The sequence below is a fragment of the Halictus rubicundus genome, chromosome 11 (genome assembly GCF_050948215.1).
Source record: "Halictus rubicundus isolate RS-2024b chromosome 11, iyHalRubi1_principal, whole genome shotgun sequence".
Taxonomy (NCBI): domain Eukaryota; kingdom Metazoa; phylum Arthropoda; class Insecta; order Hymenoptera; family Halictidae; genus Halictus; species Halictus rubicundus.
Genome location: NC_135159.1, coordinates 5,738,836 through 5,756,443, shown reverse-complemented (window position 1 = coordinate 5,756,443; position 17,608 = coordinate 5,738,836). Strand labels below are relative to the sequence as shown.

Sequence of the window (17,608 nt, the reverse complement as noted above, 5' to 3'; positions counted from 1 at the left end):
TGCCTCGTCTGTGATAATACGTTATCAATATTATTAATTTGAATGTGAAGTTCCCGCAATTTTAATCTGATGTATGCTGAAAACGCGTTTTCGTGACACACACGGAGATCCACAAGTAGATACATAATATTTTGTGTGCATGCTTAGTATTCTATATAGCATTGTATACTTAGGTAGATCGTCTGTGGAAAGGAAGCGGCAAATGTATTTATTTTCGTAAACTGTTTTGAAACTTTTTTACATGTCAAAAGTTTTGTTTATGAGTTACATATTTAAAAAATGAAGAAAATAATGTTACTCTCGGATATTAATTTTGTTCGCATAGTTTAAACAATTTTATAAAAAATTCTTGAATTTAAACTTGATACGCCAACGTTAATATCTTAATTGAACATCATGTGAAAAAATGTGTGAGATATTGAAATGTTTGTGCAAATTAACACTCTAAACGGGCCATACTTGAATAAAATTAAGGTTAAGTGTCGAATAACGAGTTGAATGCAATTATTTGAGGTAATTAAACATTTTTGAGGTTAGAGAATGAGGATTGTAATGCATTAGGAGAAATATGTCCTGTGAATCTTTTAAAGATCGACAGGAAAACGAAATCGCGGTCTTGAAGGTGAGTTTAAAAATGCATTAACATTTTCATCTAGATAATGTACATAGTATAACAAATAAATTGACTGCTATTTAAAAAATTATTACTGTGCTATGAATATTTATAGACACAACTATATTTTTGCTATTTTGAAAAAGTCGATATTCTTATTTGAAATATAGTTTATAAACGTGAAAAACATGTGATAAGTCATGATCTACATACATACTTACTTAAAAAGAAAAACAAAATTTCTTTCAACTGTGAAAAACAAACTCATAACTTTATATCACTTGTTTGTTCAATCTTTAGAAATTTCTATTTTGTTCTTTATCACATCTAATAATGCATTAGGAATTCTATCGATTAAGACAGTCAATATCTTATTTATTCTGTTCTAATTGAGCAAGTAAAATTAAAAATTTCAGCTGAAAAATTTCTTGCTTTCTCTTGTGATAAAAATGACAAAAATGATGTATGTAGACAAAAATGTTTCATATAAATATAGTGACCAAAATAATCTTAGGCTCATTTTATTTTTGTGACATAAATGTGCATTTTATGTAACATTTTCAATTTCATTTATTATTAAGTGATTCTTTATAATGTAATTAACAATGTTATTTATTGTGTAGAGTATTTTCGGAGACGAACTTCGGGATTTGCGACGTGGAAAAAGTAAGCGAAAATGGCAGCCATTGGATATCATAGTTACGTTAATACCCCAAAGAGGTATGTCAGGTCCAGCTGAAGTACATGCACAAATTGACTTACATGTAACATGTAACGATAACTATCCTGATGAGTAAGTAACTTATAGCCTTTTTTCATGCAATTTTATTTGTTTGACTGTGTAATTGATATTATGAACATTTTCTGAAACAATAATTTTTTAAATACAATATACAATGCTCGAATAACATACTGGGTGTAAAAAGTATTAGAAAAAAATTAATTCCTTGCTGCCAAGTAAGCATAATGTATACAAATCAGAAAACAGTAACTCTTTAATAAATTACAGATCGCCGAATATAGAACTTCAAAACAGTAAAGGCTTATCTCATCAACAAGTTGATACATTATACTCAGAATTAGTGGATTTGACAACACGGCTGCAGGGAGAAGTAATGATCTTTGAGCTGGCCCAACATGTTCAAAAATACCTTCATGAGAACCAAAAACCAAGCTACCGTAGCTTCTACGAAGAAATGGTCTCGAGGAGACAAGAAAAAATTGAGCTTGAAATGGTGGAAAAACAGCTCAAGGAAGATCAAGAGAGACAGGTTAAATTACGTGATTTATTAAATGTAGAAATGAGAAATGCGATTAAGTTTGCTTAACCAATGCATGCATTCTGAAAAATCGAAAGATAGCATTCTGAAAGATAGTTTACTTCTACATTTCCTTCAAATTATCGTCTGTGAGATAAGGGCAAATGAAAAGACAGATTTCCCATGGTCATATTTTCCCTGTCTTTCACATGATAATCTGTACAATATTAAAAGTAAAATACCTTTTACACTAATCACTTTTCGATTATAATTTTCACATCCATTTTTGCATAGAATAAGAAGAGAATTTGATCCATGGGAAACAGAAGAAGGATTTGCGTTTTAGAAAAAGATAATAGTATTACATAATGCAAATGCATCGTTGCATTTATAAAAAAAAAAGTATTGCTGTGAATACATAATCTGCATTGATTCATTCATCTTTTTCCTCTAACATATTTTTTTAAAATTTCTGTCAAAACAGATAGGCTGTTATAATTATGCGAATCTCCCTGTATACAGTGTATATGTATATATAAAGTACTTTTTTTCTGGCTTGAAAAATTTTGAGAGTAATATAAGAAAAAAATTGCAGGTACTGCAGGATGAAATTCAAAAACGACAAGAAGCTTTAAAAGCTGAAATTCGTAATCGAAAAGAGTCGATTCGCTTGAGTAGTGATCGTTCAGACAATCTGTCGCAAACGATACCGTCATCTCCGCAAGAGAAATCGCGGACTTATTCTCGAAGAAGATGTGCTAGTAGTTCCGAAAGTACCGATGGTTTTTTATGTGAGCATAGAGGCACGAAGTCGCTGCACTTCGATCATAACAAAGGTGTACAATTCATAATAATTATTTATTCCACTTCATCCGAAAGTAATAAATCACGCAAAAAGTAACTTTATACGGACCGCATTGAGAAATTACTTAAAATAAAAGAAAAAGATATGGAAAATATCCAATGTTATCATCTTGAAGGTCCTTCATCTATGACCAACAAAATTTTGATCGTTCCATTAATATCAAAAATAGTTTACATTTAGAAGATATTATATTTTCTATTATACCTTTCACAGATGAACGGCAAGTGTATAGAGGAAAATGCATGGGTCATAGTACCAAAGGATCTGTTGTATATGCGGGTGTGGATATGACAACTGGTGAACTGTTTGCAATTAGCGAATGGACATTTAAAGGAAACAATAATATCGATGAAAACAATGTACAGCATATTACCAAACAAATAGGGAGTCTCGAGCAAGAGATGAATCATTTGAATAAATTACATCATCCAAATCTTGTGCACTATCTAAATATGAAATACTTGCTAAATGGAGATGAAACAGTTGTCTATATTCTTCAAGAATTTGTGGTGAGTTTATAGCTTGCAAAGCTCAAATAGAACTATTTGCAGAGAAACATTAGTAGTCTTATAATATAATTATATAATTTTTATTATTGTAAGAAAACAAATCATTTCGTTACATTATTTACACTAATCTTTTCACGGGATACGGTAAGAGTGTAATTGCAAGCGTTAATAGTTGATTTTTATTAGATAGGTACTACCTGTTCCTTCTTCCTATTGGAGAACATTCCTGTAGACATCGATCTCCTTCGTTATTTGGCCACTGGAATCTTATTTGCTCTAAACTACCTTCACGACAATAATGTCGTCCACAAAGACTTACGCGACACAAGCATCTACATCGACCGTACAGGAACAGTTAAGTTGTCGGATTATTCGCTCAACAAACGTTTGTCCGACATTTATCAAACATGTACAGTCGTCAAACCAGAACAAGATTTTCCCAGCATCCAAGGAAGAGGTGGGAAGAAAGCTGATATTTATCGTTTTGGTGTACTTATGTTCTCCTTGTTAAACGGAGTGATTGCATCTGGAGATAAAATTGATCCAACAATGATTAATCAGGTATTTACTTGTTTAACACTAAACCTACCACGGTCAAAATGATCCGTATTCTATTCACAATTATTGAAATTATAAAAACGTTTTCATAGGAAATGACTGAATTGACTTCTTTATTTAAGCACATATTATAATGTAAGTTGTATGATTGTTTCAGCCTGATCTTCAGGATTTCTTACACAAGTGCCTCATCAACGATGAACGGAAACGCTGGTCCGCTGAACAACTGTTACAGCATACGTTCATAAAGGCACCTTTGGCTCGAGCATTGTCACCGCCGAAGATACCACGCAGAGAGGAACAAGAGAATCGAGAGCCTGAAGAAACCGACGCAGACATTAGGCAATACGTTCCACCTTTGGGTGGTCATTCGAGAATTACAAATGAGTTCGAGGTTCTCGAATGGCTTGGCAAAGGTGCCTTCGGTGACGTACTTAAAGTGAAAAATAAACTGGATGGTGGAATTTATGCTATCAAAAGAATCGAACTTAATCCCAAGAACAAGCAGCTGAACAGAAAGATAACCAGAGAAGTGAAATTATTGTCACGCATGAATCACGAGAACGTGGTGCGCTACTATAATTCTTGGATAGAGAGTGCTACTATAACTGACGAAATGGAGAAAGAATACGAAACGCCATTGGAGAAGAAGAGCAAGGACTTGCTTAACGTAAATATTGTTCTTATCACTATATTTGTTATACTTATACTTGTTATACGTTTTGGTGATAATTCCATTTGTATTTTCTAAATTTTATTTCATTATGTAACCTATTTCTACGATTCTACAACTATTTTTCAATCGTTTAAGCAGGGAATTTTTGTTCTTGTTACCTACACGTGTAATAGGTACTTACAGTGGGCAGCCAAATTATTATATTTATCAAGATTTTTCCTCAATGTACGATAGTCATGGATTTAAATAACTTAACAGTACTCTAATCCCTTGTTTAAACTTACAATACGTGAGTTTGAGTATAATCATTTTTCCACCCTCTGTATTTCTGTACAATGGCAGAATAGAATCATTTTATAAAGCTGTGCAATTTTGTATCTCCGTATCTTGTATCTTCCACGAAATATGTATTTAATACTTCGGTGACGGCGTTGGCAGCTTAAACTGACAAAAGAGTCCGCGCAATTTCGGAAATCGCTTTCTGGAAAAAGAGTATCTAACTATAAATCTTGTGGTACAGTAGTGCTCGGTTAAAATTGCATCGGTTCAGGAAGCAGCATGCAAATTCTCGCGAGCGGGACACCCCCCTTTTGTCAAGAACTGACTCTCGAGCACATCTGAACAAAGTAAAAGAATCGATGCAATGAGCGGAAAAGAGATAGATGTAAAGGGAACGAGAGCTGCGTTCGCCTTACGGAATACGTAGATTAGATGACACAGTAACAGGAAGCTACACTGTTAGGTCTAACACAAAACGTTTAATTTCGCTCTTTATACAAAGTGTCCTTGCACGCGTTTCAGCTCGGAATGGAGCGAATTCTCGTGCGTCATGACGCTGGTCTGTGAGAAGAGGGTGCTGTTTAGGGATGGGGGCGCAGTCTCAATAAAGAGGACTCACCTGCAGGAATTGCTTCCACTTGTTCGCTTGGACGGTTCGCGAGGTGGTGCTGGACCTAATCGGATTATGGAGTTCGTGGTGCTCTGGAGGAGCAGCGATTTCATGAGCCGCAGAGTTGGACGGTCAGGATGGCCGACAGAAGGAGAGGTTGAATAGTAGAGGACTCAATCTACAATAATAACTACAGATTTATTAGCTTTGGAGATTAAGATTACATCCATCGTCCGGACGAGACGATGACTGGCAAGGAACTGCTGCGCGCGGAGGCAGCTATATCTTTTTTACCATCTTCTTCTTCATCTTATCTTCACTCTGTGCGCAACGCATATAGTTATACGCAAAGGGCTAGTCCCTGCGCCCTCCTCTCCCCGAGTGTTAACGTAACATAATTGATATGCGAAGGCATAAAATTGGTAATGACAAATGCGAAGACGCATACATTATCGCCCGAGATGCCTGCAAACACGAAGTGTAGCATTATCACAGCGCAGGTGTGGAAGAGAACGCGGAGACATTAACTTAACGGTTACTTAGCCTAATCAGTTTAATTAAGGTACACAGCGAATCACAGACTTTTGGCAGATTGCCTTACAGTTAATTCATAGACAGAGGTCTAAAGAACACATTAATCACCGATACAAATGATTTTTGTAGGATTGTAGCAAAGTGACTACCTCGATCGGTAGGCAAAATCTGAGAAGCGCAGAAACGAGCAGTCTCTTTATCCTGCGCTAGTCTATCACAATCTGTTTACAATAAAGTATGTAGGCTAAAGTGAAGATGCAGTTCTTTGGTTTACACCTTCACTGCATTGGTCTGTAAAGTCGCGCGTCATCTCTATAAAATAGTAATTGCGAGATCGTGCGTACCTGACAATACTTCTTAACAGAAAGCAAAATTTTGATCTCATTTTTCTTTAAAAAAAAAACGAAAGCCCACCAGGTGGACAAACGCCATTCGAATTTCTTACTAATCGGTACATGTATACTACAAGATTTAGATACTCTTTTCCGTAAAGCAATTTCAGATAGCACGCACTCTTTTTGCAACCGTTTCACGATTCATTTATAACAGAACAACAACGTGCATTATTGTAATAGATATTAATTAATTGTTTAGCATTTGGGCACAGACGATATTGAAAAATTGGCACCGCCTTTGCAAGATGTCGAATGGAATATTTCATACAAATCTCGTACAAATGCCACACTTCCACCGGATAGTGACGAAGACAACAGCGATGCATCCAGTGACACCGACAGTGATGAAGATTGTGCGTTTTTGTAAGAAATCAATCATTCTTGAAACGATAACTTGCATTATATATTTCGCTAAAAGTATTTCTTATTGAACAAAATTTTTGTTTAAATATGTTAGTAATTTAGGATATAATGTGTCGAGATTATTCTGTTTAAAAAATGTTAATATTTTTTTTATACCATTTTTCTGTATGGCATTTAGTTTATTAGATATGGTATGTCAGTTTAGTCACCTTATATCACAACAGAAACCACTGACTTGTACCACTAAAAATCGAACATTTCGTATATTACAACCTTACATAGTAATTTCAGTTACATTCTGTCCTGGAAACCTTGTAAACAGTAATCGTGAATTCCTTTCCAGAATGCGGAATTTGTTGAGAATAGAATCTTCTGATAGTATAGAATTTGAAAGAGATTCAAATTTCCAAGAATCTGCGTCAAGTGCTAAAGAGGATGAAAATGAGGATACAAGTATATCAGAAAAAACAACTAGGGAAATACAGTTCATGTATATTCAAATGGAGTTCTGTGAAAAAAGCACGCTCCGAACAGCTATTGATGGAGGTCTCTATGAGGATCGAGAAAGAGTATGGAGGCTATTCCGAGAAATTGTTGAGGGTTTAGCGCACATTCATCAACAAGGCATGATACACAGGGATCTGAAGCCAGTGAATATATTCTTGGACAGCAATGACCACGTCAAAATTGGAGATTTCGGTTTGGCTACCACAAACATTTTCTCTACATTTGTACAGACTATGGAGGTAGATAAGGAGTCACAAACTATAGACAAAGGTAAATAGCAAGTAGTTAACAGGAATGCATTAAAACTGAATTACTTGCCTAGACACCAAATTATTAAAGGGAAAACACAAAACGTTACCAATATATCAGATTCGTCCTTCTTTCCTTAACCCTAACCAATTCCAAATCGGTAGAGACCGCCAAATTTCGGAGAGTGTTCTTGATAACATGTGTCAAAACCAAGATCACATAATTTTTTAACAAAAAACGAGCGACGGCTAAAACCTTTACAAGGTCACTCAAAGTCATCCGAGCTGCCTCTCACGTTTAGACGTGATATTACATTTTTTTACAACAAGTAAACGTTTTTGTAACTGTTGTACAATATTTATGTGTTCAGATAATCACATACTGAGAAATGAAAATTTATTTTATTTCGAATAATGCTGAAAATATCCGTGATAAAGACGGTTCTATTTTTTTATTTATTTAGAAATATAATTTTTTTCCCATATGATTTTGTAGGATTCAGTTTTGGCACAGAAGATGTGGGCTCGCTAACAGGACAAGTGGGCACAGCATTGTATGTAGCACCGGAGCTCACAACGAAAGCAGTGAAAGCCATTTACAACCAAAAAGTCGACATTTACAGTCTGGGAATAATATTGTTTGAAATGTGTTATAAGCCACTGAAAACGGGAATGGAACGGATTACAATTATACTCAACCTGCGATCTAAAGAAATCATATTACCCCCCGAAGTGCAGCAGTCGGATATGACACGACAAACTCATATCTTACGGTAAATATTAAACAAACTTTATTCAAGATTACATATTTCAATATTTTTTCCTACAAAAGCATTCATGAATTTCTCTATTATTATGAGTATTATTATGTCCGCATCTATACTCGCGTATATATTAATACATTTTTGGAACGCATTCCCTGAACAGTTCTTAAATCCTCAATATCAGTGAATTTATTAAGATCCATTCGTTATTGCAGATGGTTATTAAATCATGATCCTAGTCAACGACCTACAGCTCAAGAACTTCTCTCTTCGGAGTACCTACCTCCCCCACGTCTCGAAGAAACCGAATTACAAGAAATGATCCGGCGCACACTTTCAAACAATCAGAGCAAAGCTTATAAATATTTAATCTCTTGTTGCTTCATGCAAGAAGTCACGCCAGCGGACGATATTACATACGATATGAATTTGCCTAGTAGAGGCTACGTAAACTTTCTATCTTGGAAAAGATATCAAGAAGGAGTGAAGTGCAAAGTAATTGAAATTTTTCAGAGACACGGCGGCGTTTATTTAGACACGCCGCTTTTGATGCCAAAGTCGCGTCAGTTTTGTAGTTTTTCAGATTCCAGTGTCAAATTAATGACTCGTAATGGAAATATTGTTTGCATACCCCACGATTTACGCGCTCCTTTCGCAAGATATGTAGTTTGGAATAATGTGTTGCATATCAGAAGATATGCCATTGAAAGAGTTTTCAGAGAAAAGAAGGTATTCACAGATATTTGTTTATACTGAACATACTTCTTCCTTTGGCCAGTATTATGCATTTTATACCTTGTTTGAAACAATTTTCATTAAAGTCATTATTTACACAGTAATTGAAGTGGTTTCAATGGTATCGTTTGGTCCGATTTATGATTCTCATCATTTCACTATTGTACCATGTTCTGATTGTAATTGATAAAGTTTACATTTCGTAGGTTCTGGGCTTCCATCCTAGAGAACTTTATGAATGTGCATTTGACATAATAAGCCCTACTGCAAATAATTTATTAATGGAAGCTGAATTGATACACATTGTATGGGAAGTCATCAACGAACTACCCCAATTACAAGAACGAAATTTTACCATCCGCCTGAACCATACTTCGTTATTGAAAGCTGTGTTAATATACTGTGGAATCGATCCAGATAAATATCAAGATATTTATTCAATCCTACGAGACGCGCGTGATGGAAAGTTCTCCCGGTTTCAAATCCAAACGCATCTAATAAGCCTTTGCTTGACTGATCAAGCCATGGAAACGTTATTCAATTTATTCGAGACTGAGAGTTCTATCGCTAAAATTCATAGTGTATTGAAAACTATAACGAAGAGAAAAGGAGATGCTGCAGCATTAGCTAAAGAGGGACTAAAAGAAATTGAAACCGTAATGGAAAATATTGAATCATTAGGTATTAAGGTAAGATCGTATACTAGAACAGGTTTGGACATGATTCGAATAATGGATTTGAAAAATGATTATTTAAAAAAACGTTTATTTTCACGAAAAATTATTATATTTTCAAACGATCTTAAGATCTGTATTTCCAAATATATTTTGAAATTCCTAAAGATTATAGAATTTATATCCTAGAATACATGGAGTGTGTTCTTTAATTTAATGAATTACATCATAAATCAATGTATGAAAAGTATCATTGGAATTACCCATGCCTGAATTTCTTGCGTTCGAAAATCATTTTAAAAAATGCAGCTTTCTAATGTTCCTTGAAAGATTTTACAAAATGTGTACTATGACCTCCTCTCTTGGTTGGCCTCGAGGCCTAAAAGGGGAGTCGTCCTTGAGAATGAAAACTATGTTGCACAGTATTGATGTCGCACCCATAGGGCTGCGGTATAAAATTTAAAGAAAATCGGGCATGAGTAACTGAGTTAATTATAATTTACTACAAGTGTAATTTAATGTAATCATTAATAAGTGTAACAACCATTATATTTTTCAGTGGACGGTAGTAATAGTTCCGCTCTTGGTGCATAATATAAATCAACACAGTGGTACAATCTATCAAATAACGTGCGAAGTTAAACGCCGTAGAAGAAAATGTGGAGAAGTAATAGCAGCAGGTGGGCGTTATGACAAAATGTTATCGTCTTTTCGAAAAATCCTTGAACGTACAGGAATGGCTAGTAAAGAAACTAAACAATACGGTGCTGGAATCAGCATCTCATTGGAGAAACTTGTATCTGCTGTTCTGGAGACATCAGAATCCTCTGAAAGTAAATACGGTATCGATGTTGCTATTTCTTGTCTGGGCAATACTCGTCGAGAAAAAGAGATGATAGATCTTCTCAAAGAATTTTGGAGCTTTGGATTGAAAGTTACAATTTTGGATTTGATGTCCGTTGAGGAAATTCTTGAATATTGCAGAGAACATTCGATCAACCAAGTTGTTATCCTAAAAGCCAATGAAAAAGGAGGTGTGAGAGTCCATACTTGGGAACGGGATAGATTTCAAGAAAAAAAGATAGCTAATAAAGAAGTTGCAGAGTTTCTTCAAAGGCTAGATACATCGATACCTATCTTAAATAGATCTGAAAGTAAAACATCGGCTAACGAGAATTATTTCAGTAATAACAATCCAAATAATATAAATATCAATTTTATTTTGTCAGAAAGGGACAAACTTTCTGGTAGTTCCAGAAGAAGTTTGAAAAATTCTATATTTGCACAGATGTCCACGTATTTTCAAAGAATCGCGCATAAAGTACCAATCGAAATTTTTGCAATGTATTTAGAAATGAGTGTGATTAGAACAATTATAAGTTTTTTGGAAATTGATGAGGAAGATCAGGATTTTCTTAGAAGCATACAGGTCATTATCGATAAGTAAGTATTTAATATCTAATTATAATATTAGTTAAACTGATTTACATACACTCTCAGGCAAAAAGATAGCACAATGTATAAGTGCAAGCTCATGTTGCAAGCATTGCACGAACTCGGTAGGACAACAGGATAGGTAGCATGTCATATTGTTGTTCAAACGATTTATGTTTTGAAATTCTCCATTTTTGTAATCCACCTTCACAAGCTTATCTTAGCAATTTCTAATTATATTACGAAACTTACTACGAAAACGTGGTGCAGTATTGACATTACTGACATTTGAAGAAATTTAAAAACGTATTGTTTTCCTATAAAATTATTAAAATTCAAAGTCATACGCACTGCAGCATTAAAACATTGTGTTATCTTGTTATGTAGGAGTGTATATGATTTCGATGCATCTCTATGTCTATGTACATTAAATTTGTGATCTTTCTTTTTAGACATGCGAGGCACAAAAAGTATATAAAGGAGATATGCGAGGAACTGCGGGAAACGAGAAAAGAAAAATTGCGACCTGTGTTGATACTATATAGTCTGATAGATAGTCAATATATGACTCTTTTATAGATAGATTATTACATTACAAAAGTCTAAAAGTATACACGCATAAGATATTATACTAAACAAGTCGTTTATCACTTAACTAGATGATTCAGAATAAAATGGTGTGATTTGCATATGAAATAATCTATTCCATTTAAGTTCCTCTAAATTATAAAATAAAAGGACAAGCGTAAAATACCTAAAGCGTCTACTTTAGCTCGACTTACTGGAATATCTCAGAGGGCATAAAATTTCAAAAATTTAAATTAGTTCCAAAATGTCTGCACAAAAGTTCTTTGGTAAGAAGGGACAATATAGTGTAAAAGATAAACAATGGAAAAGATTTGAAGATTAACTTAGTTCTCTGAAATGGAATACTATATTTTTTTATCCATAATATTATAGTGAATTTTGAAACGAACTCAACAAGGTGCTACAAGATGGTATTTCGTTTTATGAAAAGTTGTAAAATAATTAAGAATGCGGCGTTTGAAATTGATCTGGCTTCTTATATCATAAGAACAACCAATCGGAGATAATGTAAGATAAACTGAAAATATGAACGTATACTGTATAGGTCGTAACGTTATTGTATAACTTTTATAAATAAAATTAAGTAATTTTGTAGAAAAAGTGTTGAAATTAATTATCAGTATGGTTTGACGACAAAGGAAATCAGCAAAAGTCGTCATCGATCTTGTTAAGGTTTGGTATTTGAAGGAGCCGAATAAATTGATAACAACAATTTAGTGTTATAATTGCTAAACTTTAATAATAACTGACGATCAGTCCCCGTCGGGGAATCCCCGATACTGGGTGTTTGTAATATGCGTAAAATGTAATCAAGACAAAAGTTCCATCTTTTAATCAGATCTATCGGAAAATTTCCGAATTGGAAATCTCCCCTTGGTAATGTAAAGTACAAAAAAAAATTCATACATCCGTATGAATCAACATAACAATGACACAGTAACCATGTTTATATACACAACAAATAACAAAAGAATCTCATGAGGTGAGGACGAAGACGTCTTTGTATTTGATTCGTTACAATACACGCGGTAATGGACACATGATTCCTCAACACTAAGTGGTTATTATTTAATTTTAAAATATACATAAAAATATCTATACTAGTCATAATAAGTTAATGTTTACAAAAGTGTTTCTTACCAAACTAAAATCTATATAAACACCTTTCGATCCAAGAGCTGTTCAAACCCAAATATCGAAAACATGAAATCTGTGATTTGTTTATATATATTTGTAACTTCATTACATTATGTTTTATTAAGCGATGTTATAACGACGGAAAGAACAACAGAAAATGAAGGTATTTAAAGATTATTATAACATAATTTAAATTAATATCTATGAATATGTTTATGATTTCACCTCTACATGTATATAATACTAAATATTCAATAAAACATTTAAAATATTGTGAAATTATATTTCTTAGAAAAATGCTTTTATTAATTAATTCTTTTGCAGTCGACAATTCTATTGAAGATAAAAAAATGTGCACCTGTAACAAGTCCTACTGTGTATGTTGTGAATACTTAAATTGGAAACTTATTCATGTAAATGGACTAAGTAAGAAGTACAATAAAATAAATATTTGTGATATAATTAAGCCACTTCTGCAACAATGTTCATAATAATATTTCCTTACATTACAGCATGCATAATGGCTAAATATACGGAAGATAGTGCTGGTATTATTCTCTCAGTAACATATAATGACACAGTCATTATTGAACAGAATCTTTCCTGTAAGTTTTTATTAAACAAATATGTCTAATTTTAACACTAAGATAATAGTTAATTTAAACTAAACATTATATTTTTAGTGAAAAAAATATTCCCGATATGTATAAAGAACAATATATTTGGAATATTGCCTGGCAGTCTGTGTATACAAGCATATAATGTTGTTGTAAATTCTCATAATATTCATGCTTGTTTTCGAATCGAAGGACATTGGTTTTCCATTGATTTACCTGCTGTGAACTTGGGTTGTATTAATATTACGAAAAAAGCAATTAACAAATTTTGTACAAATGATATACTTGAATCGTTAATGAATTGGTACAAACGTAAAACTAATAATGTATGTTGAATTTTGTAATATTTAATTCTTATGTGTCGATGACTACTATAGAAAAATGTACAATAAATGCTGATAGGTGGAAGTACAAATAAAAATACATATTCACTTATATCAAATATACTCTTTGGTTATAAACTATTACATCACGTGTCTATAATTATATACAATATATTTACTAACAATATAAATATACACTATTATGCATGGCCAGAGTCGATTATATTACATATTTTATTTGTCTATCGCTTTTCCTATTGAATCATTACCATCTTTAAATGACAATAACTTTAAGATTTTAATAAATCTTAAATCTACAGTAATTACAGGTTTTTTTACAAATTTTAAAATCAAATCAATTTATATTCTTTCTAAATTGGACTCAATTCATATTTATCTACTTTTACTACAATTGTTCCATACATTCAGGCTAATTAAACAGAGAAACTTTCTCCACATCCGCACGTTCCTTTAATATTTGGATTGTTAAAAATGAATTCGGAGCTTAATTTAGATTCTACATAGTCCATTTCTGTACCCAGTAAAGATAGTTGTGCCTTTTTATCAATTATAATTCTAACGCCATCTTGAACAACTTCTTCGTCAAGCTTAGATTTCTCTTGAACATAATCAAGAGTATAACTGAGACCGTTACATCCCCGTTGTTTTACTCCGACTTTTAGACCTATCTGAAAAATTAAATACATCTTTTATACAAAATATATTATTATTTAGCATATCTAAAAAGTTATTTGTACAAATTGTATCACTTTTATTGTTTTCATTTTAATTACAATTTATTTTTCTTTAAATCAATCTTGTATGAACTATTTTTACAACTAATTTTAATATATGCAAAAAATATAATAGATTTACTCACATATTCCCCTTTATTTTCCAACAGCTCCTTAATCTTTTTCACCGCATTTGATGTCTGTAACAAAAAAATTATAATACACATGTAGAATATATAAATATGATACAATAATGATAAAATTAATGTTAAGATTAGTGTAGTAGATTGTCACACTCATCACAACACTACTGTATTATTTTAAATACTTCTGGTAAATTGTATGTACTGCAGTTTTACAAACGTTATATTTTTCAGCTACTTTATGATTACTTAGTCTGTTTTTGTACTCTGAAACAGTTCATTTACGCAAATTAATGGAAAAGACTTCCCTATTCTTAGTTTAATGTCTACTGAGAACTAAGTAACATTGCACATAGCGAAAGCTCGTTTGTTTATATTCTTGCCATTATAATATAAAATATCCCATCTGTCCATTTAATCATATATGTATATATAACCAAAATTAAACCATGCAGAAAAGCTGTTGCAGCACTTGGTTATTACAACACAAAATACGTTATAATTAAAAACGAAGGTCATATCTGACAGTGTCGCCCAGAGTCGTCAGATTAAGACTTGTCTCCCACTCTACCATCTCTGCCACATTTTGTCTGTGATGTGTATATGTCACAATGTCACATAATTAATCCAACAATGACAGAGAGAGCATAACTGTATTCCCTTCAATTTGGCTGGTCTGACAACACATCTGCCAAATCATGGCATATGTTTATATGAACTTCTTCTCCTATTTTAGTGTCCTGAATTAGTCTCAGCAACACTTCCCACATGTTCCGAGTCACTATCTTATAATAACATTCATACTGAATCTATGAGAACATCTTAAAAAAACAGAAAAACATTTGTTGTATTAACTATTTCCTGTCAAAGTCTAGGGATAACCTTGCAAGACATATTTTCTGTTGCAGTTGAGCTGTTATATCCTGGCTCAAGAGATCAACCATTACCAGAATTATTGACACATTTATGTATATGCATTTGGTTCAAAATGCAGTCATGTGTGAAATATAAACAAGACACAAATCAACAACCTTTAGTTTGCTGGACCAGTCATTCCAAAATTTCTTTAGATAAAAGCAACAAGCACTGGAAAAGTCATATTTTATGAACAGTGCCTTACAATTAACTACATAGCCATGTCTCAGAGTGCTTTCACAGGAAAGCATTAAAAAGTATCAGACTCCTTTACGAAGGTGTCATTGATTCTCTATTGGGTTCTAATTCATTTAAGAGTAGATGAAATTTCATGCTCAGGGTGTGAAAAAAGAGAAGTGAGAATTACAACTGTTCTAGCACAAACATAATATACTATGTATTACAACCAACCTTCCGTTATATTCTCCACATTTTAATCTGTTTCTCTACTACTTTACTTTCCTACCTGTATTATGTATTGATCTATAGGATGTTGAAGAAGCACTCTATAATTTTATCTATATACAAAATCAGAAAATGTCAGTTCGAAAATTGTTTAAAATTATCAATCGCTTGAAGTTATCTCAATTCAATAGATGAGGGCACATGAGGGTTTTAGAGGCTAGAGCATATGCAAAATATCACCAAATTTTAATTTACTAAAGCAACTCTTGCCTTGAAAATAGGACATCATATCCATGGAAGAGCTATGGTATATATATATTTGACAGCTAGTTTGAAAATCACTAAATACATCAGACCCATGTCTACATGTTATAGCCTAATTTTATGCCTTATTTATAGCCTTATTTGGTGCACCCATCCAAATTAAAATACAGTCATACATGTTCTAATTCATAGTATATCTAACCTATAATACAAGAAATTTTAGAACAGAGCCGCACTATCATCAAACACGATCATGTAACATAATTTTATACCTCTTGCGACCATCATTTAAGTCATTATGTCAAAATAAAATTGTAAAATTTATCGTTCAGAAATTTGTAGTTTGAATGGATACTTTAAAAATAATATACGGATTAATTAAAAATAGATTAATTAAATAAAAATTCTCATTAAAGAGAAATATAACTAAATTTAAAATAGTTAACACTATTAAAAACGAAAGTAATTATTCTGTTAACCTCAACGTCTAAAATCCACCAATTTTATCCATTTTGATAGTAATATTGCCAAAAACTAAATACATAATTGACATATACAGCAACCTAAATTACCAGATGTTATTATCCACTCACTAAAGTAAGAGCTGCTCTTGTAGGAAGAATTTTTCTGCTTTTGACAGCACGAACTGTCGCTGTGGCGACCACAGTAGAAGCCATCTTGATCAATCTTGATGTAATACTGCGCGGAGCGCGTTTCTACAGATGAGAAACTCTGACCCTGAAATATGAAGAATCATTTCAGAATATTACCATTCTCTGTCTTTATAAAGTATACTTTCTAAATGTAATCTATAATTAAATAATAAATATAGTCCTCATGTAATAACAACTACATAGAGATTGGGAAAGTGGAGGGTTAATTTTCATGAAATATTTTCTTGTTCGATTAGTGATGGACGCCATCGACTAAAAACTATCGACTAAATCGATAGTAGCCAACTACTATTTTCAGTCGACTAATTTTTTAAACTATCGACTGAATTTAGTAGTGGTTGGGTTACTATTTTCAGTCGACTGTTTTACACGTCGCCATCTTGAAATTTCAAATGTTAGTGTCACACGATGAAACGAGAAGGTTAGAAATACATGATTATGACAGGACGTGCAAATATGCAAGTAATGAAATATGTAATAGATATTTCAATACTTTAATTCATATTAGATGTTAAAATCTTATTGCTATTTATGCGATATAAACTATATATGTGATATACGTAGGCATAGACTATAGCCCGCAATCTAGACGTAACCACTAAAACGAAATTTCAGTCGACTAAAAACTATCGACTAAATATTCGATAGTATGTAGTAACTAAACAGTAATTAGTCGATAGTTGAATTTAGTCGATAATGCCCATCACTGTGTACGATTCTGATCGCACAGCATAAACATAGATATGTCTATATATGAATGTGTTTGGAAAATCATGCAAGTATTT

General features: G+C 32.8%; 3 protein-coding genes across 3 annotated transcripts; 2 read left to right on the top strand and 1 right to left on the bottom strand.

Annotated features, from left to right (window-relative positions):
• Positions 1–109: 109 nt before the first annotated feature.
• Positions 110–12,485, top strand: Gcn2 (eukaryotic translation initiation factor 2 alpha kinase Gcn2). The gene is made up of 14 exons (XM_076796953.1): positions 110–622; positions 1,237–1,406; positions 1,623–1,884; positions 2,468–2,708; positions 2,951–3,246; positions 3,433–3,807; positions 3,962–4,474; positions 6,498–6,661; positions 7,005–7,438; positions 7,913–8,189; positions 8,396–8,909; positions 9,122–9,604; positions 10,149–11,032; positions 11,476–12,485. The coding sequence occupies exons 1-14, from the start codon at positions 569–571 to the stop codon at positions 11,600–11,602; spliced, it is 4,794 nt and encodes a 1,597-aa protein (XP_076653068.1). The 5' UTR covers positions 110–568; the 3' UTR covers positions 11,603–12,485.
• A 93-nt stretch (positions 12,486–12,578) lies between these two features.
• LOC143359195 (uncharacterized) lies at positions 12,579–13,798 on the top strand. The gene is made up of 4 exons (XM_076796956.1): positions 12,579–12,911; positions 13,073–13,174; positions 13,261–13,353; positions 13,432–13,798. Exons 1-4 carry the CDS (start codon positions 12,815–12,817, stop codon positions 13,698–13,700), a joined length of 561 nt encoding a protein of 186 aa, XP_076653071.1. The 5' UTR covers positions 12,579–12,814; the 3' UTR covers positions 13,701–13,798.
• Positions 13,793–16,885, bottom strand: Magr (Iron-sulfur cluster assembly 1 homolog MagR). Its single transcript, XM_076796957.1, has 3 exons — positions 16,743–16,885; positions 14,569–14,622; positions 13,793–14,377 (listed from the first exon to the last, which is right to left on the bottom strand). Exons 1-3 carry the CDS (start codon positions 16,824–16,826, stop codon positions 14,123–14,125), a joined length of 393 nt encoding a protein of 130 aa, XP_076653072.1. The 5' UTR covers positions 16,827–16,885; the 3' UTR covers positions 13,793–14,122.
• Between the last annotated feature and the right edge of the window lie 723 nt (positions 16,886–17,608).